Genomic DNA, 22,612 nt, shown 5'->3' on the forward strand with positions numbered 1-22,612 from the left:
ACAGTATATCGCTATTGTGATAAGAGACTATATACTGTCTTAGATTTTGGATATTGTTATATTGAGATATGACATAGGTGTTGACTTTTCCTCATGTTAAAGGCTGAAATAACTGACTCTTTAGCTGCTAAATATTCCCTAGCTAGTCTCTATCTTTGACTGTCCACTGTTAAATGCTGAACCAGGTAGTGTACAGTTGGTGTAGATATGTTTTGCAGAGTACAGCTCCTGCAGCTGGAATGATTGAGCAGTAGCTGTACTGCTGTAGTAGCAGCAGTATAAAAACATCATAGTTGCAGGCAATCAAACCAAAACAATGAGCTGAAAGAGGCTAAAGCGCTCTAGTGTCTAGTGCAGCAGCAGCTTTAAGATACAAAACTATTCCTGCTGTTTTGAAAGAAGGATTTGTAAAATGCACATGGATAACAACATCTGCCCACCTTGAAAACCTTGCAGTAGCTTGATAAAGATCTAAGAGCTGTGAGTATTAGTCACTGACCCCCTGTGTTTAACTAAATTGGGCTCCTTTGCATTGCTAAATGTGATAAGGTTTTTTCCCTCCCTTTTTTTAAGTTACATAAGCAGCATTGAGAGTAATGGGACTCTAAGGCATCATTACCGTAAGACAGGTCATTGTGTTGTCAACACTGTAACAGAGTATGACGTCAACCCAGCCTTCCCTTATGGGCTTTATATAGCGCAGCAGCACCCTATCTGCTGCTGCTATATGTAAACACCAGTTCCCTGAAAAAATGTGTTATGTTGTTGCTGCAAGGCAAGCAATGGGAAGCGATGCAAAGAGGAGGAATGGAAGGCGATGCAAACACAGCCTTCTTTTTTCTAGGTCTAATCCCTCTTAGTAGGGAAGCGATAAGCGTGTTTTGACTTAGCCCCAAATTTCCTGTTGTTTATGCATCCTTTGCCAAACCACGTGGATCCCTGTAGAGTCGGATAATCTCAGTGATGCCAGTTTGGCAGGGCTGCAAATATACCAGTGCCTCCTGGCCCAGGTCAGATCACAACAGCGGGGCGGAAAACAAAATGCCTCTGCGTCTGTTTGCCTTCATTTTTCCCTCCCTCTATTCATCTTTGTGTAAGCATTTGCTCACAGATAGGAATCTGTCACAGCTGGTGGCTTTGTTGACGTGTGCCTCTCATTCCTCTCTGGTGCTCATGAGACAGAGATTGGTGCAATCACAGCTTATTTACCCAGGAAAAAAAGCCCACCCTAACATTAAACCAATAGCATCATGAGTAGCCAGTTCCTCGCTGGTGTGAAAAGCCTCTTAATCTCACAGTTTCTCAACAGGGTCTTTTTTTAAGGGTTTCACATTTTTAAGAAGGGTGTGTGTGGTGTTTACAAGGATTTTCAGTTAGGTTGTGAAACTTGTCGCTTTCTAACACCTCACACATTTAGCTTGATGCGGAGCAGGCCGACGGGGAGTCCTCAATATACAGTAAACATTACATGTAAAGCTGTAAAAGCTGTATTTCTGTATGAATAACTCCAATTGGTTTCTAACCGCACCATAATGATCCTATTTATCTCCAGTTGTGCCGCTCTGTGTAATAGGTTTGGCTCTTTGTGTTCAAAACGTGCCTGTTTTGACTTGGCTATCATTACAATACACTTAACAAGTTAATCGAAACCTCCTGTGAAAGTCAGGTTCATAAGTTAGATAAGGAATATAATGCAAGACTGAAGCTGAAGTATGCACACTGCATCACAGCTCTCAGGGTTCTATTACCTGAGAGACTGTAAACCCAGTAATGATGTGTTCACAGCTCAGCTAATGAACATAACGAAGGACTGTGTTGACCACAAGTCTCCTAATGCCGTAGAAAAACATCCGATATTACAAAATGAAGGGACAAAAATGACGTCCTGTGCAGCATTTTTCTCATTCTTGTCACGGAGTTGACTCGTGGGAATGCGACCGCTGTCTCTCGTGGGCAAGCACAGGTGATCGGTGAGAGGACGTTGTTACCAGAGTACAGAGCCCCGAGGCAGTGGGAAATGTTGGCACCACGCTGCTTGTAAGCAGAAGAAAATGCTGACCCTACCGTATATATGCTCTATACTGCAGCAAGAAAAAACAAAAACAAGCATAATTGGACAGAAACTCAACAGTGGAGGACTGCAGGTGGAACGAGTGGGGACAGTAAGGAGAGCACCACCCTCTGCTGATGGACCCAACGGGTTACAGAAGTGAACCTGGGATCTTTGTCACGTCACTGCCAGTTTACCTCAGTGATCAATGGAACTATTAGCATTCAATTTTAGCCGTCAATTTTAAAATGGTGTCAACTGTAAACACTCGTATAAACCCAGTGATTACAATGCAGTCGATCACTGGTGGCATTTCGGTGTCAGCTACTGTAACTGATATAGGCCAGCCCCTTTTGTCAAATCATTACAATATCTTATAGTATCATATGAAATGGTATTATATAGCATTAGGCTTATCGCAGTGGGATACTTGGTCTAAGTCCTTTCACAAAACCAACAAAAAACAGTGTTACAAACCTTCAGATCACAGAGAAGACACCCTGGTTTAAATTGTTTTCAATTTTTTCAAAATTGTATACAGAATAGAAGCAGGTGGGTTTCTTTGTGCAACCAACGTCTCCTGTTCCTCAAGTCAAAGCACATTCAATTCAACCTCTGCTATTTAGGTTTTTGGATACCAGTAACCTTTTCACTATTTTTTATGATCGATTAATCAATTTAGTCATTTTTCAAGCAAAAATGTCAAACATTTTCTGCTTGCAGTTTCTTGAATGGAAAGATTTGCTGCTTTTCTTTGTCATCCATGAAAGTAAATGCAGTCTTTGCTTTGGGTTTTGGACTTTTGGTTGATCATTGTGATGATCATGAATCATTTTTCATCTGAATTGAGTTTTGAGGTGCTTAAGAATTTATACTAAACTGCTGAAAGTGACATTAGTGTTGGCTAAAGTTATTGGTAATATGTGTTTTGTTTTGTTTTTTGTCTCTTTCCAAATGCTGTTTTGTTTCCTTATTGTTTATGTAATTGTGTGCTGCATGGTGTCATTGTGCTTTGGGACTGCTGATAAGGTGACTCTTGATTGTCCTGAAGTCCTCAGAAACATGCCTGTGAAGCAGTCCATTTGGTATCCAATCGGTATTAGATTGAACTCTACTGTCATGCCATAAAAAATGAGCACAAATGAACATGGGTGCACTGTTTACACACATACTGTACACATTCTATTCCATCTTTCTTTGTGAGACACACACTTTGACAATACTGATCCTGCTGGATCCTGTCTTTCCCTTCTCATTTGATCTCTGACACACACACACACATACACAGTGTTTTGATACCGTTTGGCCTTGTAGCTCAGTGAAACGGAGCTAGAAGAGGGGCTTCTGCTCCACTGATGAGACAGTAATTAGTACCAACTCCTAAGGGAGTGGAGATAGACTTCACACAGCTTTTCTCTATCTCTGTCTCTCTCTCTGTCTCTCTTTCTCTCTCTCTCTCGCCCTCCACAGCCATTAACAGCAGCAGCAGGTCTCTTCTACTTCTCACTCATTCTCCAACCTCATTATGTGCCATCCAAACAAACAGGCAGGCAGCTTCCTCAAAATAGTCATTAGCACAATCTGGCATATTACTTCTTGTGCCTTTGTTAAGCTTTGGGAAAACTCCCACCACATGCACTTCTGTAAGGAAAAGATAGAACATAAGGTAGAAAAAAATCAATAAAAATAAAAGAGGAATGCAGTCCATTAAGGGCTTTTTTAGTCTTAGTGAATATATGTGTAGAAAGTAGTCAGCGAGTGTTTTCTCTTAACTAAATGGACTTTGGGGAACACTTCTGTGAAGCAGAACATTATTTCTCCTGGTGTTTATTCACAGCTCTGCCCACTCCTCCCAACCGTTTAGGTTTGTTCAATTTAGGAAGAACACACACACTGTGATAGACAGCATTTCCATGGAGATTATGCATTTTCATTAGCCAGTTAGACACTATGTCATGTGTGCCGCTTTGGTCCATCAGGGGATGGGCACTCGGGTGAAATGGGCAGAAAGATTCTGTTCGCTTCAGCAGTTTTGCTGGAATGATTGAAAGTGTGTGCGAGGAGGCGCAGTGCTGGGAATCTTGTATTGCTGTTTCAGGACTTTTTCAGACTACAGATGGATAGTGTTTCAGCAGCCGTTTTCCCCTTATTGTACTCAAAGTGTTCACTGGAGTGCCCAAGTATTTTTTTACTCTGTTGTGACGTGTTTGTGTGTAGAGTGTCTGCGTTTTGTCTGTATACATGAGCGAGTGTGAGAACATACTGTATGTATGTAAGTGGATAGACCTGCTTCTGAGTGTTTCGGGATTACCTGTTCAGATTAGCCCAGTGAACTCCTTTATAAACTGTTCAAACCCAAACCCAGGATCGCGTCATCCTTTTAATAGGCTTGGAGGAGATGTCGTGGGCAGATTTGATTTGACCTCGCTCAGCCAGCCCAGAACCTTTTGATACGTTTTACGTAAGCAGTCCACTTCCATAAATTGCCTCAAGTGATGTCACTTGAGCTCACCAGACCTCTTTAGGCCCCTCCTCATGTCTGCATGAGGCTAGTGACTTGAGGCTACTTTAGCGGCTACTAGCAAAGGACACACCCAAATCCAAATCCAAACTTGTGTAGTCTTTTTTTGTTGTGGGTGATATACACTCAAAAAATAATTTGCCCACAACAGTGACTTTAGGTACTAGGTAATAACCAATTTGAAATGCATTACTTGCAGTGTTGAGTTAACTTGTTACAAAGTAATCCTTTAGAGTACTCTGATTCCTTTTTTGTTGTTACCAATAACGTAACGTGTTAGTTCTGCAATTCAAGTAATCCGTTATTTAGTTAGTTTTTATAAAAGTAATCGGTTAAAAATTGCTGTCTTTTCCTTTCCTTTTGTCGCCACAAAAATGAAATAAAGTCCCTGAAGCATTTGTGCTGTTTCTGTGTCTCTCCTGCTGGCTGCCTGCAGAAGGTAAACCTACAGTTGTGTCAGTGCACATGCATAGCTAGGTAATTCAATGTAGCCAGATGGCAGAGAGGACAGCGTTGAGGGTTTATGTATAAGTCTGCATTAATTTGATTTATTCAGACGAGGTTATTTAATTTTTTCATGATAGAGAAACTGCGTTCTTGGGGGGGAATAAAAAAAGACAATACCTTGTCAATGTCAGTTTTAAACTGTCCAACATAAGTCCAGCGACATTAAAGGAGTGTAATGCTAAATTTTTGAAGTCATAATTTTGAAGTCACGATATCATCGTTTTGTTCTGAGCCTGAAGTGAGAGATAACCAAAAAGCCCTTATCAGAGAGCCTTAGAGACCTAAAAGTGACAGAGCTGCAGTATATCTCTAATGTCGACAGTTGTCTGACCCTTTAAAAGTGATCGCAAGAATCTTGAACTGGATTCTGAATTTAATAGGCAGCCAGAGTGAAGAAACCAAGATCAGAGTTACATGCAACCTTTGTTGAAAGCTTTGTCGTAGCATTGCGGACCATTTGTAAACCATCCATGTTTTGGTAAAAAAGGGAAGCTAAAATAATCACCTGCAGCATTTCCACCACCACAGACTACTATGCATTAGCACTAACATTTGCTCTTCAGGTTATTACTCAGTGAGAGCAAGGTCTTTACTGTCCTCCTTCCAGTGGGGGATATTGGATATTACTTCATCCCTTTTTACCATAGAGAAATCTCAGCACTGGGCGAGCAGAGAGATGCTAATAAATTCACCCTTAACAAGAGTGTGATTAGCCTATTGATCCTCTCTCCCAACTTCCTTGCCGCTGCAAAAATTGTCTTGCACGATTACATTTCTGTGACATCGACAACCTCGGATGCAAATAGGCTTTTATTCCACTGCCCTTGAACAGTGAAGGTCATTGGCACACACTATAGTTTTCAATCATGTAAACATGACACTAATGTGTTCTGCTTCTGTGATTTGCTTTTGCCCTGCAGACTGAAAAAGAAGTCTCAGTCGGTGGATATTGCCAGTCAAGGTTTCTCCCCGACTCTGGTGCCAGCCTCGCCCCTCAACAAGGCTGCACCACCTGTTGCCAAGACAACCGCCGTCCTCGCCGTGCAGGAAAACAACACGACCAACTCCCAGCGCCGCAGCCCCCGGTGTGGCGAACTGAAGAGAGGCTACACCATAGGTAACTGACACACGGGCCAGGCATTCGTTTTGGGGTTTGTTTGCATAGCAGAAAACTTTATTTCTACATACATTTACTCACAATTTCCCAGCTGGTCAAGGGATTCAAACCGACAACCTCAGTTTTTTTATCGTTTTTTGTGCATGTAAAAGTTGTTGAATTGAATCATGTGACTTTGTGACATCACACTACATCACACATTTGCACAGTTTATGTCCAGCAGCTAGTCTGGCACATATATTGATTAAGCACAGCTGCTCTGTTGTTGTTGGTGGTGCTGGGTCAGGCATGTGTGAGCTGACCAATCAGAGAAGACTAGGTATTCAAGAGGGGGGCCTTAAAGAGACGGGAGCTAAAAACATTTCAGATAAGAGGGGGAATACAGTGCTGCAGCACTGGACAGTATGAGTAGACTGATGTGTTTTTTGAGCACTAAATCATGTAAACCTATTCTAGTAATAACCCAAAATAAGATTATGAACCTGAAAATGATCATATGTCTCCTTTAAACTTTAATTTCTCTAAACTTTAGGTTAGTTTGGTAATCATAGTGCTGCCTACAAGACATTATTTATTGAATTGAACCTTTTTAACCTCATGATGTCAGCCTCAGTGTATTTACTAGAATATTGCATAGATTTTGATGTGCAATTATAACATTATTATATTATCGTGTGCTACTGAGCTTCTTGGGAAAGCTTATTACTCTGTGGGTGTGGGGATATTTGAAGTTCACGCACTCTCTGAACTGTTGACATGAACTTCCTACTCAGGCAAACTTCACCGTGTCACATCCACGGCTGTCTCTCCCCGTTTCTCATCTTCTAATTCATTTCCTGCCTACAAATTATAATTACGTGACTCTGATGAGATTTATTCCTGTGATGAATCCTATTTTTGGTGGGTGAGGTGGCGGGTGGGGGGGCTGCTGTCTGCGGCGGGTTTATTTCTGTGTCGGCGGGTAGGTTGCTACTGTGAGAGTAAGTACACTTGAGGGAGCTGACTTCTCACAGATGATGAAATGAGTTTGAGGTAAACTAATTCCAAACTCATAAATGCAATGCATCTCTGTTCGCTTCATTGATGTGATTGAGTTAGTAAGCTGCTCGGGTCAAGGTTAGAAAGAGGGAATGTGTGGGAAGAAGTACGCAAGCAAGTACTTTTAAATGCTGCTGAACCACCGAAGGTAATCTCAAGATCCTATTTTTGACTGATTTCTTTTTTATTTGAGGCGACATCTTCGGTGCTTGTTGCTGTGCTGTGACTTCCCAGTGTGGTTCTTTTTCCCCAGCTCCATTTCCTTGATATAGCCTAATGCATACAACTACATTTATTCTAAACATACTGCTGGCGCTGCTGATTTTAGGACTGCCTATACAAAAACTTTTCTGAACTTTTTAAAGGTGGAATCAGTGTTGTGTCAGTCACCAGTAGCAAATATTGACACAAATGGACATGAACCTACCAAAGCTTCCAAAGATGCCAAATATGTCATGCTGAATGTCAGGCAAATTTTTATATAATTATGCACAAGATATTTTAGAATATATCAAATCACTGCACTTTTGCAGCTATTAAAAATGGCACTTCACGTCTGAACATTTCATATATGTATAAATCTGAAACTCGAGTGGAAAACCACAGTTCTACAAGAAGATTGGCTTTTTATATAAAGTTCTTAATGCCTGTTACTGGGCCGGTTTCCCCACAAATTCATAACATTACTAGGGAACATTGAAAACTTTAGCTTTTGTAAATGGCTGCTTTTGAAAATGAAAAACCGTATTAGGAGACATATAATGCTCATTTTTAGGTTCATAATTTTATTTTGGGTTACTACCTGAATAGGTTCACATGCTTTAGCGCTAGAAAAACCCCATCATTTTTCTAAGACTCTCCAGTGCAGCAGCAATGTATTACCCTTCTGTCTGAGACACTCCTCAGCTGTTTAGCTCCTGTCTCTTTAAGGTCCCCCCTCCTGAATACCCAGTCTGCTCTGATTGGTCAGCTCACACGTCTGACCCAGCACCGCTAACGGCAACAGACATAAATGAAAAGATAAATACATAAATTATGAAAATGTATGACATGGTGATGTACAGTAATGTGATGTCACAAAGTCACAGAATTAGGGGCAAGACTACTGATGAGGCGTTTCAGGAGCAGTGTTTTCTGTGGGAGAGAGGAGCTTCTGTTTGTGTGGTTGTGTGGGCTTTACATTTTAAACACTGAAGGAAAGGAAAGAAACAAAAAAGCATAATGGGTCTCCTTTTAAAAATATGTCATGTCTTCCTTTCACTGGCTGCCAGAATCAACAACAAATAAAAGTTCCTTGGAGCTGCTTAAAGTCCCTATTCATTGGACAGTTTTGGTGATGTCATCATCGGAATTAGATCAATCCACTTAGGGGAATCAAATTGTGGTGATTGACAGCAAGTCATGCAGCACTTTGCTGCTGCTAATGTGTCTACTTCTATGTGCTCTAGAGTTACATAGAGCTCACGAGGACGTAATTATGAGCATTACTAGACTTCAACTAGACCTCATGTCACAGATAATAATGAACAGATATAAATGGGACTCAAAACAGACATTTTGTTCTGTAATATTATAAGCCCAGTAGTCACTGCGTTTAAATAACTAACTTTTTCATCAGGAGCTGCCAAATCGCATGAATCAGGGCAGAAACAGGTTACCAAATGATCCTGCATAATTATAGTGATTGCTTAGACGGATTGCGCTCTTGGCCGTCCCCCATAAGCAGATGAATTTATTGGTACTTTAGCAGTTGAACTCGTGCTAAAATGACATATCTTCTATTAGAAAAATCCAGTTTCAGGAGCAAGTGTGATTGGACCCAAAGCAATACCCTCCTTTTTGGGTGGTTTCCATCTGGTTTTAGGTCACACTGGAGGTGGATTGAGAGCTCTTACCAAAAGTTGGATGTGAATGCATGAATATAAATATGAGCTGATATAAAAAAAAATTTAAAAGAAAAACTGCTTGTGACTTCAGCACACTTAACAGCCAAAACGAGAAAGTGTCATCAACATGGATGGTTGTTACCTAAAGCATCTCAGGTGAGTTTGTGCTGATCCATCTGCATATTTTCCAGTTCGCCGCCTCAACCAGCTCTCTTAATAGAGTTCTTGGATAATTTGAATTTCCCTTCATGTCCTTGAGCATGCAGTCTGCGATTAGTCATGTAAATCAGGGCAGCAGCTTAAAACTTTGCAGCAGTGGCTGTTCTGCCATGGATGGCAGTGTCTCGGGGGTTGTGAGGAGCATGATGTCACACGGAGTCGTAGGTCACCGTTTGAATCGCTGAGGAGGAGGAGAGTGGAGGGAGGGTGAAGCCGTGTCATTCCACTTGCGTGCTGCTGGTGTCACACGCTGATAAGCTTTCTACAGAGTCATCATTTATCGACTGTGCTCCTCAGGCCAGGCGTCAACAGGAGATCGGATTGATCTGCGGTCGCTCGTATCAGTTCGGTCGCCGATAATCAATGAAGGAAATTGTGGGATAAAAGCTCGGCAGGACAGGTGGAGTGACTGTTGATAGTTCAGCCTGCTCTTATTCTCCATTATCCGTTCACTGGCAACTGTGGGCTCTTTTTAAAAGCGTGGGGTCGGAAGTCACAGTCATTCAGCCATTAAATGAAGCACGACTGTGACTTATTGTGCTTTTACGGCTTTTAACTACAGAGTAACAAATTGTACAAGCCTCTAAAGCAAGAGTCATAGCAGTTAATCATTTGCTCTAGCTAGCATTGGTCTAGTTAGACCACATTAAGATCAGTGCCTGAGTTGTCACCATATGACTGCAGAAATACTGCATCTGTCACTCATTTACGCTGTTGTATCACATAATGAGATGTTGATTAGTCACTGTCCCATCTCTCCAGCTCTTATCTATATGGGATCCAGTAAGTGGAACCCTGTGGCATTTTTATATAGTCAAACCCAGACCAGGCTGCTCCTAGAGGGCTGATCATGCTAATTTATTCTAATGGGATAGTAATAATGTGGCAGGCGGCTTGCTGTGCTGTCTGCCAGGCTTCAGACAGACCTGTCATTAGAGGCACACAGCACATTTCACCAGCGACGTTTTAATAACCCGAGCGACGAGCCTCCCACCATGATGACACCAACCGTGGTTCTCACCTACTGTATGAGGAGGAGCAGCGATTCATATGTTCATGTTCGTGTTTTTATAATAAGTGTGCTACTTTTTCGCAGCCATTGTAGCATCCTTGAATGAAGAGAAGCAGCAGCCACGCATGTTTTGATGAGTGTCAGTCATCATTCAGCGCGAGCTCAGCAAAACAAAGATGGGAGGAAGCACGATGAGAGGAGGAAGATGGGCCATGTTTAAGCTGTCAGAGTCACTCATTTATAAGTATATTATAATCTACTGTATATTATACTGTGGACAGAAAGGGAAAGGGGAGGGAAGGAGCAAAAAGGAGAGGGAAGAGAAGGAAAAGAAGGACACAAGGAAAGCAAAACAAAGGAATGAGTGGGGAAGAGGAAGGAAGGAAATAAGCAGAATGATGAGGGGTATTAAAGAAAGTGGAGGAAAGAGAAGGAGTTAAAGGAGAGAAGAGAAAAAGATAGATATAAGAAAAGAAAAGGAAAGAAAAAAGGAATGAAAGCAAAAGGGAATGAAAGAAAGAGGAGGAAAGGGAGAGAAGGAAAAGAAGGACATAAGGAAAGCAAAACAAAGGAAAGAGAAGGGAGGAAGGAAAAGAGCAGAATGGAAATGAAATGGGAATAAGAGCCGAAGGAGAGAGGAGGAAAAGGGAAGGGAAGGGAAGGGAAGGGAAAAGGACGGAGGGGAGGGTGAGTGCAGGGGAATTGAGTGGAAAGGATAAGAAAAGGAAAACACAGAGAAGGACATGATTTAAGGATAAGAAATAAACGGCGAAATAAAGAAAAGCATAAGAAGAGGAAAAACGGCAAATAAGAGGAAAAGTAAAGAAGAAGGATACGAAAGGAGGGGAATTGAAAGGAAAGGAAAGGAGAGGCCGCAGTGCCTGTGATCTCCCAGATGCCTGCAGCGTTGCTTTCCGAGAGGGTGTGACACTTAACACCAGCTCTCCTCGGCGTCTCTGTGTGACAGCCTCCGAGTTCCACCGCCATGTTTGACCTTTACATCATTGTAGTCAGCCTGTAGCCTCCACTGTGAGCTCTACTCGCTAGCAGAAGGCCAACCAGGAGATGATCCGATTGTCTCCGCAGCTGTAGACTCATTAAATATGACTTACAGTGTTCCTGCCTACAATGAGTGCATTTGAAAACTGTTACATCACACAATGTTCTTATTGGATATGTGCAGCACAAGTGCTCTTCTATCTCTTTGTTTGACAAGGCTGACTCACACTCTCTGTGCCTATATACAGTACATGTGGGTCTGCTTCTGTGTGCGTTTTGGCAGACTAAAGTTAACTATGGAAACAGTTTATGACTACATTAGGTAAGTACTTGCAGGCAGGAGATATGCCACTGTCCTCCTGCAGATGTCTGTGTATGGGTGCAAAGGGAGAGCCGTCATAGCGTGTCGCTGCAGATAATGGCTTCTAAGAGCAGAGCTGCTGCACTTCTCCCCTCCTTACATCCCTCCACAGCTTCTCCCCCCCATCCTGTTTTTTCTGCTCTTTCTGTCATTTTGTTCTCCAATCCTCCTCTGCTCTCTCATCCAGTCTCTCTCTCTCTCTACCTTGTCTCTCACTCTCTCCATCTTCACACTCTCTACCTTGTTATCCTCTAATGTATTTCCTGTGTGTCTGACCGGAGGGTACAGGCAGAAGGGTAATCTGTCTCAAGGACAGACGGACAGCACCAACAGATTGCTACAAACTGTGGCACCAACCTTGGCTGCAGTATTGAGAAGAGGCATTTTATCACATTATGCCCACTTCAGACTTACTTCCACAGTCCAGAGACAGCAGAAGTCCTACATATACATAAATATACAAGAAAAGGATGTTGCGTTGAAGCTTTGCTGTCATAACAAATATATTGAAGGCAAAACAGGACATTTTCATAAAGGGTATGACTTTTAATTTACAATCTATAAAGCAAATGTTAATTTCATTATATTTTGTCCTGATATTTTATGTCGGTAGTGTTCAGGGTGCTTAAATCTACTTCAAGTGCTGACGTGCACCGCTACCTCAGTGAGCGTGCGTGACTTGCAGGCAGAAACAGAGGTCTGACTCTGCCAACGCAGCATTGTATCTACAGCAGCTGACAGAGGAAATGCTAATAAACAAGACAGAACCACACGTGTTGGTGTACCCTAACGCCCCAAGAGCGGCGGACCCTGCCACCGCCGCCATGTGACTGATTATTCCCCTGTTAGTTATTCATTGGATTTTCACTGCAGGGTCGAAGAGGGGATGAACCGCTGCTGGGGGAGCAATACGCTAACTGGCTGTAGGCTTCCACCAAGCCTTGCTTGATATGCAGTTTCATGAAAGGGACTTGTGGGCTGGAATTAAATTAGCAGCTATTCAATAGATTGAAGGAAGTGTCAGGTTGGAAGTTAAGTCACCCTCCTGTTGCTTCCTCACTTCTGGTGCTCGTGTTTTGTTCGAGTGTGGACCCATAGATTGAGCTCTTGTCCTTGAATCAGTATGTTTTCAGTATTCTGCTGCAGCCGTATAGTCACAGCGTGAGGTTGGATGAGGAGCTAATCACTATGCCAGTTGACAGTTATAGCCAGAGCTTCAGGCGGTACACCGGTGTTGCTCTCTTTTTGTGTTTGATGTAATTGTCTCAGGTGGCACGTCTCTTGTGTTTACACATCCAGATCGTAGCCAGGGGTGGCTATTACACACAAGCCACTGTGAGACACCTTTCTGTTTTCTCTCAGGAAATAGGACAACTTGCATATCTGAAACCATTTTCAAAGGAGAAAACACTGTGTTTGGCCTTGGTTCAGTATTCTCTGGATGATTTGAATTTCCACTTGCTAGTAAACCTTTATTTTGATGGCCAAAAATGTCAGAATATTCCACTCTGATCACGGCTGGAGGACCATGTGGCTGCCACTAATTAGTACAGTAGATGCCTTTCATAGTGACGCCATGTCAGCTGTCCACATCTACATGTTTGCTTGGACTGTGATAAGTTTGAGTGCTTGAGTCTATAAATGATTTGATAGCAGAAGTCGGTTTTAAGGAATGGTAGAAGAACCCAGTGACATGTGTAGGCCACTGAGGATTAAAGACCCATTAAGGTCCTGTATTTCTATTTCTTGATTGTTAGCTAATGTGACAATAGATAATGCCAAAGGCTCTCATGGACATCTTATTTCAATATGTTATTATATTAAACTAGCAAATTCAGTCAGTAAAAGTGCTTCTTTGTATTTTTTTTAGATTTTAACCCACTACAAATAGGAAACATGTTAATGTTAATGAGGGTAAAGGAGTTGGTCACCTCACTGAGAAGTTGGAGGTGTGCAGCCGGTCACCTGCAGGTCTTCATCAAACAGCTAACTGAGGCTGCTCATTTGCAGTCAACAAATGCTGAAAATGACGTTGTTTTTGAAAATAGTAAGTGTTATCTCACTGTCAAACAGTCGTGTTTCCTGTGACTAGCCTACTTCATAATAAAAGTCAAATCAATTCTCACCTGTTAAATTATTTTAATGTGAGCATGCAGCAGTAGGAAATGCTCAGTTTGCATCAGCATTACCAAAAATGGGATATTTGCCATCCTAGTGGTGTGGCCCTAGAGATAGCACTGTCACTTAATCTGTCCATTAATTTGGTCCAGGCTGAAATATCTCAACAACTATTAGAGCCCATGGACTTTGGTTCAGATATTCATGGTCCCCTCAGGAAGAATTGTAATAACATTTTGGATTAGCTTGCTGGTGTTAGCATTTAGCTCAAAGCACAGCTGAGAGAACTCCGAGCTGTGGACTCTCAAGGGGCCAGTTTGCTGGCTCTCCGCTCTGAGTTCCTCCAACAGCTCCAAAATGGCAAGGCTGGATAGGCGATATGTTCTAATGATAGTTTCCTCATTCATCCCAAAAATGTTCACACGAGGGTGAAAAATGCATTCTCGGCGTCTCCTTCCATTGTTTCGGCGTCTCCTTCTTGCAACAATAACGACAGTCATGTGTGCGCAATTACGCATTCAAACCGTTTGCACCTCCTTTTGAGACGTGCTAAATATAGACACAGTTTCTATGAGCAAAATAGCTTTCCGGTTTGATAAATCACTTTGCGTGTGCTAAATTAATATATTTACATTTTCTCCACCCACAACACGCACAATTGCGTGTAAACGCCCCATGTTGCATATTCATTGCTGCAAACGTACTAACTGAATGCAGACGCGCTATTTTGCACCGACAGACGCAACCCTTTTTGCGCACTGTTAGTGAATCAGTTTGTACATTTTTTTGCGTGTGCAAGGAGTTTGCACATGATTTAATGCACGCAAACCTTTAGTAGATCCGGCCCATAGTGTCCACTCCGCCTTCTAGTGTGGCCATTCGGATCAATATAGTTGACATATAGAACTAGTTCTGAACGCTTTGGGACCTTAGTTGATGATTTGTCTGAATGATGTCATTTTTGAAGAAGCTATTCATCGCTTCCATCAGGATGTGTGGTTGGAAGAACTGATTTCAGATAGACGTTAAAAAAGTAATTTATTCAAACAGTTCACAGCAGAACTTTAAAAGAGATTTGTGGTCTGGAGAAAAGTGTTTTAGTAGCAATTTACCACTGCCTTTATCCTTTTGGACATTGGCTTCACATTTCAATCAGACAAATGGAAATATCCTATTCACTCACTTTCATGCTGTTGTTCCAGACCATGTGAGATGCAGACTGTGAATGAGTGAGAAGGGGGCAGGGGGGGTGAATGGGTGAGAGAGAATTATGGAGTGAAAGTGAGAGAAGGGGAAGAGAGTAAGAGCTACCCGTCACGCTCTGACAGCAGCACCCACAGCCATGCCACGGTGCCTTTGCCAGCAGAGCTGCTTGTGCGCGCTGAGATAAGCCCGAGCCCTCTTGCCTTGGCGGTATAGGCTGGTCACGTAGCACCAGAAGGCAGCTTAGCCCCTCCACAAATCCAATGGAGGGTCGTTCTTACTTTCACTTCCTCCCACACAGTCTCCCTCCGTCTCCCCCTCACTCTCTGTCTTCCTGTCTTTATAAAGGTCTCTGGCTTCCCCTTTCTCTGTGTCTCCATCACTGTTTGACACTGCATATTCACTCCACAGATCAGTATTTATCCTCTCTCCTATCCCCTAGCAACAGCTGAGTTAACAACAACAACAACAAGCAGGAGTAGACGACTGGTCGGAGCAGACTATAGTGCAACTTGTGTAGATGTTTGGGTAGATTAGGGAAAAAACATTTATAAGAGATGGTCAGCTATTTGTAGTCTATAGATGACAAACAATTAGTTAATGAATCTATTTTTTCGACATTTTTAACATTTGCACTTAAACATATATAAAAGCAATACTTCAGTACTTCAGTATAGATCTGTTATCACCTTTTGTTGTCTGTGAAGCCAGAAATACTACTCTGTCATTTTCAGATCGTAAAGAGAGATGACATGTCACTGGATGGGGGTAGTTGTGGTTGAATCAAGTAAAACCTGCCGGTCTACCTTTGTTCTTAAACTTTAGACAAGCAGTATATTAACATGACTCACTGGTGTGTTTCCACAGGTGTCGGCTTACGTAGAAACTCAAAATATTCAAATCAGGTCCCTCATGACACTAAGCCCCGACGCCCGAAAGTTCATCCATGTGCAAACACATCTAACAATGACATAATGAAAACCAGTGATACATATCCATTCATGGGGCCTTTAATGTCAACGGAGACCAACGTGCGATGTTTGACATCTGTCTGAACTGAAAGGTCTCCATTTCACAAAATGTTGTAGTCATTGCGCATGACATTTTAGCACTTTATTTACACCAATTTTAAATAATGGTCCAGACAATTATACCAGCATGAAAATGGACTGCATTTATAAAGCACTTATCAAAGGCCCTTTACAGTTTTTTGCCTCTCATTCACCAATTCACACACACACTGGTGGCAGTAGGCTACCGTGCAAGGTACGATGGAGTCCAGTGTCTTGCCCAAGGACATTCCTGAGCCACAGCTGCTCCACAGCACGTCTTTATTGTCCAAATTATGGCTTGATACAGTCTTGAAATGTGGGTTTCTTGCAAGTAAAATATGTTTTTCAAACCTCTAAGTCTTTACAATAACAAAAGCACATGAACTTGGCGCACTCAAGGCAGACTGGGTAATATTGTACACGAACCTCCACAGTTAATCCTGTGAAAGTGGTACTGCCTACAGGGTCTCGTAGTCTACACTGTGTGTTGATAAGAAAAGCCTGACAACTATGTGCCTCGAGGGCTGCATTCACATAAAACAGCACCAGAGGCAGCCAAATCACACTGTTCTTGCAAACTGTAATTGGGGTATCTGATATGTCTGGATCTCGTACGTCTGTAAACAAAAAGCAGTGTTTTGTTTCCTTCAGGTGTCTCTTGTGTAGCTCATGCACAGGTCTGATGGAGCTGCAGCACACAGACAGGAGTGTCCTAGTTGTCCGCGTTTAGATGTGTCCCTGTACACAGCTCACTTTAATAACAAAAGGGAGGTGGAAGCACTTACACACAATTGCGCTCCTCCGAAACCTGTGAGGGCTCGGAAAACCATTTCCACAAAGGTTAATAATATGTTTGAGTCGTCCCCAGATAGCAATGGAGCACTTTGACACTAATTTGGTTACAGGCAAAGAATGTCACCTCTGTTTTTCCAGGTTTTGACTTTTTACTCTGGGCTTATTATTCTCTGAGCTCCCTCCACGTTCTTATCCAGACCAGACTAGCTGCTCTGCAGAATTAATCACCGCTCTGTCCAGAACCTTCGCTTCTTTCACAGCAACAAATAATAGCAGATAAAAGGTGATGCAAATAGAAACAGCATGACAATAAAGCTGTGTTTTTGACCAGAGATGGTTAGCCATATTAGGAAGCCGGAGAGACGCTCGCTGATTGATTTATCCTGGCCTCGTCCCTGTTTGTCCCCCAAGAGAGGATGAAAAAGCTCATGGTGCTCTCTGGCTCCATCAATCTTGCGCTAACCAGATTGCATCCGGAGGAAGATTCTTGACTGAATTAAGGTGAACATTCGCATTCGGCCAAATATTCCGGAATTGACTTTTGTATTGTAACTCACTGTCAAAATGTTGCAGCCCCAGCTCTTTACAGTCTGGAGAGAAATATAGAAAGGTGGCTGCTAAACATTTACAGCAGAGGTCAAGATTTCCGTGCATGGACTTATGCATGCAAGACACACGCAGACACACACCTGGGATATGAGAATCACTTGTCCTCAGGCTGTCTCAATGTCATGAAGATCAGTATGATGTTAGCTGTGCAACAAATGTCCTCTACAGTACATATATGTGTGACATCTGTCCTTTCTAAATGTCCTCAGAGACAACACATATAGTCCTAAAATCAATTGTGTGCTTTTAAGCTGCTCCTGTGTGTCCACGTCTTGAAGAGGAAACAATATTAGATGGACTTCAAGAGCGCTTTACAATCACCTCTTTCAAGGGTACTCAATGCAGATTTCTATGCACAGCTCATTGTGCTGTCATACGTAAGAGTCAACACTGTGTAGATCTAAATCTCTACAGTGCACTGACTCACAGCTTGGCCAGAAGCGAAGGCCACAGAGATTTGTAGCTACCAAGGCCACAGTGTTTTTTCATTTTCTTCTTTTTTTACTAGACAGCAACAAAAACATTAACGTTTTTTGTTTTTTTTTCTGTAGTGCAGGAAAGCAATGTAAGGAAAGAGGCTCACTGCTGGATTTACTGCAGTGCTACTGTAAAAGATCTGTGGGTCGGATTTATTGGCCTGCCGGTGTAATTACGTTGACCGGGAGTCTCTTGGTGGTCCTCTTCTCGTTGGGCTCAATTTATAAATGCCACAGAGCTAGTAATCCCACTGTTTCCCCACTTAGTTTGGAAAGGGCTCTAGCCATCCTCTGGCTAGGATTGATTACATATAGCTCAAATGAAGAGTAAGCAGTTTTCTGCTGTCGAACGCCAGCACCGGCCCCTACTATTGATTGACTTTACAGCACAGGGAAAATAAGATCTGCCACTTCGCAGTAACGGTTCATATTTGTTTCCCTTTTACTCATGAATTTATGGGCTCCTATTATTAAAACACAGCTCTATTTTGCCTGTATGTAATGTATGTGCATTGGTGCTAAACAAACAGAAAAAAACCCTGTTTATGTAATGTCAGCAAGTGCAAAGCACTATTTCTTTCCAGAAATGAGTAAATTAGTCAATGCCTCCTAAGGAGCAGATAAACCATTACACAGTTATGGATGATATTTACATAACAGTTAATTGAATTTACAGAAGCATGGAGTGTCAGTGGAAACTGATTAGTTGCATTAGTTAAAATCTGAGATTCAGACCTCTGCTTAAGTGTCAAGTTGTGTTAATGTGGATCCTTAATAATAATTACTTATTAGCAAAACAAACCTAACAGTGTTTGAATGCTGGAAAATATTCAGTATCAGTGATGATATCCAACTGAAGTATTATTAAAACTGAGTATAGAAGTTCATTTGTGATCTCGGAAGCAGTTTGTACAAAAAAATAACTCACTCTCACTGGCTTTTGCCGTGTCTTTCAACCGTATCTCATGGTCTACCTCAGGAGATATCGTTTGCTCACTCAAAGGAAGACCATGACATGCAGTTGAAAGATCGAGCTAGCTAATAAATTACATCCACTGAGGACGACTGTAAGATGCTAATTCAACCCTCTGCAAAAAGTGTACTCAAAACAATAGTCATGTCAAAACCCTGACTTTAAGTATTTTTATTACAACTACATTTTCCATCTATTTTTTATTATATAAGTTCAGTGTAAAGGTTCACATTTAATGCAAAGTTTCTCAATCAAATTTAAACTGTGTTTAATAAATAATGTGTGATCTATTAGGTACGTATAATACTTGAATAAAACATTCGTGAATAAATACATTATATTTATGTAGTTTCACATAAGTGTATATGTAATAATTGGAAAAGAAAACACAAAAGTTTGTGTAAGTTTGCATAAATTTAAGTTATTCAATTTATACACAGTGACTAAACATGATAGAAAACCTTTGTATTAAATTGACCCTTTACATTGTACTTGGATATTAAATAAGGATGCAAAATGTACATGTAATGAAGATGCCTATAGTCAACATTTCAGGCATAATTTTTTCTCCAATAGAAGTTCAGTGGTTTTCATTATTATTGGGTCCACTTTTCCCACACCAGATTCAAATTGCCCACCTACCTACCTACGTCTGAGAGATTAACAGGAAATGATACAGCATCTAATCCAGTGTTTTCATTTAAAGTACCACTAATGGGAATCAAACATTTGCTGGCTACTGCTGCCACTTCACATTAAAAGCATTCGACTGGCAAAGCCCTGGGTGGCTTCAGCAGGAAATGCAAGTTATTATCCCAGAGGTTAATGCGTTTTCTGCATAACATATTATAACAAAATAACTTATTGTCATAACATAAACTATTTCACATTTTAACAATATATTTTTAAATTATAACATGATACTGTTATCACATTATAACGTCAATGTCACATAACAAGATAAGTATTCTATTTGATAAGGTTGTATGTCATAATAGAATGAAAATATCTTATTAGAAGGTGAAAGTTTTGTTTTTAACAATAAGCTTTTCATAAAAACATGATACTGGTCCATTTTTCTTTTTCTGGTGTGGCAGCAGTACTCTAATATATAAAACTTTTTTGAATATGGAAGTACGAGGTTAAAGGGTTCAGCCAGAATGCTGTTTTAAGATTTTTAACAAAGAAAACACAACTGAATATTTCAGCATAAAGGGCCATCAAAATATGTTTAGTCTTGATAAAAAGAAAAAAGAGAAACTCATATTATTCCAAGCGCCTTCATTTACATATTTTTACATACATGGCATTACTGAGCAAGCCTCACTGTAGTGAAAGAGACATGCTTAAGTGCTTTTGGGTTTAGTTTTTGTAGCCTTCTTTGTCCTTGTGGGTTTTATCTAATCAGTGGGTCTGATGACAAAAGATGGGAAAGTTGGATCCAAGCCAAAAGGGCTGGAGTTGAGCTTGAAACGAGCCATGAATATGACTCATCCACAGCCACCTTGACCCCTTACCACCCCCCTCATCATCATCCTCAAGCTCTCATTAGAATATGGAGGACTTTGCATTGTACATGCTCCGGGGCCACGTTTGCTATGCACCGGTTTATCCAAGAGGAAGAATAGCTGGAGGACAGGATTTAGCCGGCCAGTGCACTACGCTGTCTTCTCCACACGGGTCATTGCTCTGGACATTCACTGGATGGCAAGGATCTGGAAAACTGTCACAAAGAAGCGGAGTAGCAGAAGCTACATACATCAGGTCTGAATGGCTCCTTTTTTCCACTCTGGCTGAACAAAGTATTACGGAGTTACAGCTGTGTGGAGTACACGCAGGCCTTAAAGGACAAACTTGTTATGAAAACAGGCTTTAAAAATGGCTCTTGTCATTGGATAATTCAATTTGGCCCTGTTAAATTCCAGTGGGTTATTTAGACTAAGTGTGTTGTCTTTGTTTTTGCTATTGCCTCATCCAAAATCTGGTTATGCCTTCAATTCTGCAGCACTTTGTAATTATTATTATGCTGCGTTTTTGTAGAGACTCAAAACATCATTGAATTAAGATGACAACACATTGATCATACTCGCGCTGTGTGGAGGATGCTGGGTAATGGCTGTGTGGAGTCAGTGCTCAGGCGGTCTCTATGTCAAGCACTGAGTATGACATCAGTCTTCTGGTCAGACATGATCATGTCTAGCCTGTGGGCATTAATCTGCCACCTTGGCATGATTGACAGATGTTGTCTGTCCATGCATATACACATTCATATACTGAGTGCTGGGATGTAAACAGGAAGGACTACATGCAGTAAAAGCCGATAGAGGCTGTACAGGATATCTACTGTATGGCTGAGAAGTGTATTTGAAAAATATTTCTATGTTTAAAGACATTCACATCCCAATGAATTACATAGTTCTTACATATACTAAATTCGATTTTTACGCCCTTGACATGAATTTTACTATGATATGAAAAACATGAATTTGAGTAGCTTAATTGTCTGTTGAGGATACATTTTATGGTTCATCTTTGTCTCTAAAGCTTAAAGGAACTGTTAAAGTTTTGGGGAAATTTGTTAATGTTCTTTCTTTTTGAGACTAAGTTGAGAAGAACAACATCATTCTCATGTCTGTGCGTTAACTATAGAGCTAGGCTAATCACATCCATACTCTTGGTCCATAGTCGACACAGGCTTACAGACACGAGAGTGTAATCAATGTTCTCATCTGCTAGAAGCATAATCACCAGACGTTCAACTTTTCTTTCTTTAAAACATTCCAACTTTCCTATTTTCTCTCTTTGTTTGTCATTTGTGCTTGTTGCAGTGTTTGCGTTCTTACCTCCTGTGTCTCTGTCTGTGTTAAAATGACTTTATTGACTCCAATATATGAAAAAAAAATATTGGAAAGGTACAATTGTGTCAATGTCGGTAAAGAAAATCCAACTCTCAGCTCTCGCCATCCCAGCGGTCCCTTGTGTAATAAAAGGTTGTAATAATGCTTATTCTGTGAGATTGGAAGAAAATCCGACATTGTGTTCTTTCTCAGCACTACATAATAATAGCTATTGATTTATGGCTCGGTGTTCGAAAAAAAAAAAAGAGCATTAGATATATTGTATGATGGAAAGCAAAACATTTTTTGCTGAATATCTTTGAGCCGAAGGGGTTGCTACAGTATAACTTGTGTATCAATATTTCGGCACCATATTTGACTCAAGTGTGTTTCATTAACAGAGTCAGTGTGACTCTTGTTAATGAGTCCCCCCTCTCACAGGTAATTATGTCTTCATTGGGTCCTAATTCATTCATATTCACTCCTATGGACTACAAAAGGTTGCATCCATTTAACCACGCTAACGTCTCACACTTGGAATGATGCAATATCTCCCCGGCTCGTAATTTAACCAACAAATTATTAATCTGGTGCATCTCCTGGGGGGAGAGATTCATTATCCAATTTAGTATACTTGTGGAATGGGTGATATCAGGTGATAAATGAAGAGTGTCCAGGGTGAGGACAGTTTTACAGCAGATTGAGAGCGTGCAAAACCTCTTGCCATCCGTGTTGGATTTAAGATGTCCATTTGGCTCTAATTTCCTCCCATAGTGCATTGCTGTATCTCTTTGCTGCCTGATTGTAATGCCCGTCGAGGTGAAGAGGCTTATGTAGAG

The 22,612-nt window shown here is 41.3% G+C and overlaps 1 protein-coding gene across 3 annotated transcripts in view; it reads left to right on the forward strand.

The window, feature by feature from the left end:
- The window catches only part of oxr1a (oxidation resistance 1a), a 163,059-nt gene that overhangs the window by 66,569 nt on the left and 73,878 nt on the right, over positions 1-22,612 (forward strand). For all 3 annotated transcript variants that reach the window (XM_084357216.1, XM_084357215.1, XM_084357218.1), the window contains one exon: positions 5,999-6,195. In XM_084357216.1, coding sequence (XP_084213342.1) covers positions 5,999-6,195 — 197 coding nt within the window. The remainder of the gene's footprint in view (positions 1-5,998; positions 6,196-22,612) is intronic.

This window comes from Pagrus pagrus (assembly GCF_965226575.1).
Source record: "Pagrus pagrus genome assembly, chromosome: 7".
NCBI classification, from domain to species: domain Eukaryota; kingdom Metazoa; phylum Chordata; class Actinopteri; order Spariformes; family Sparidae; genus Pagrus; species Pagrus pagrus.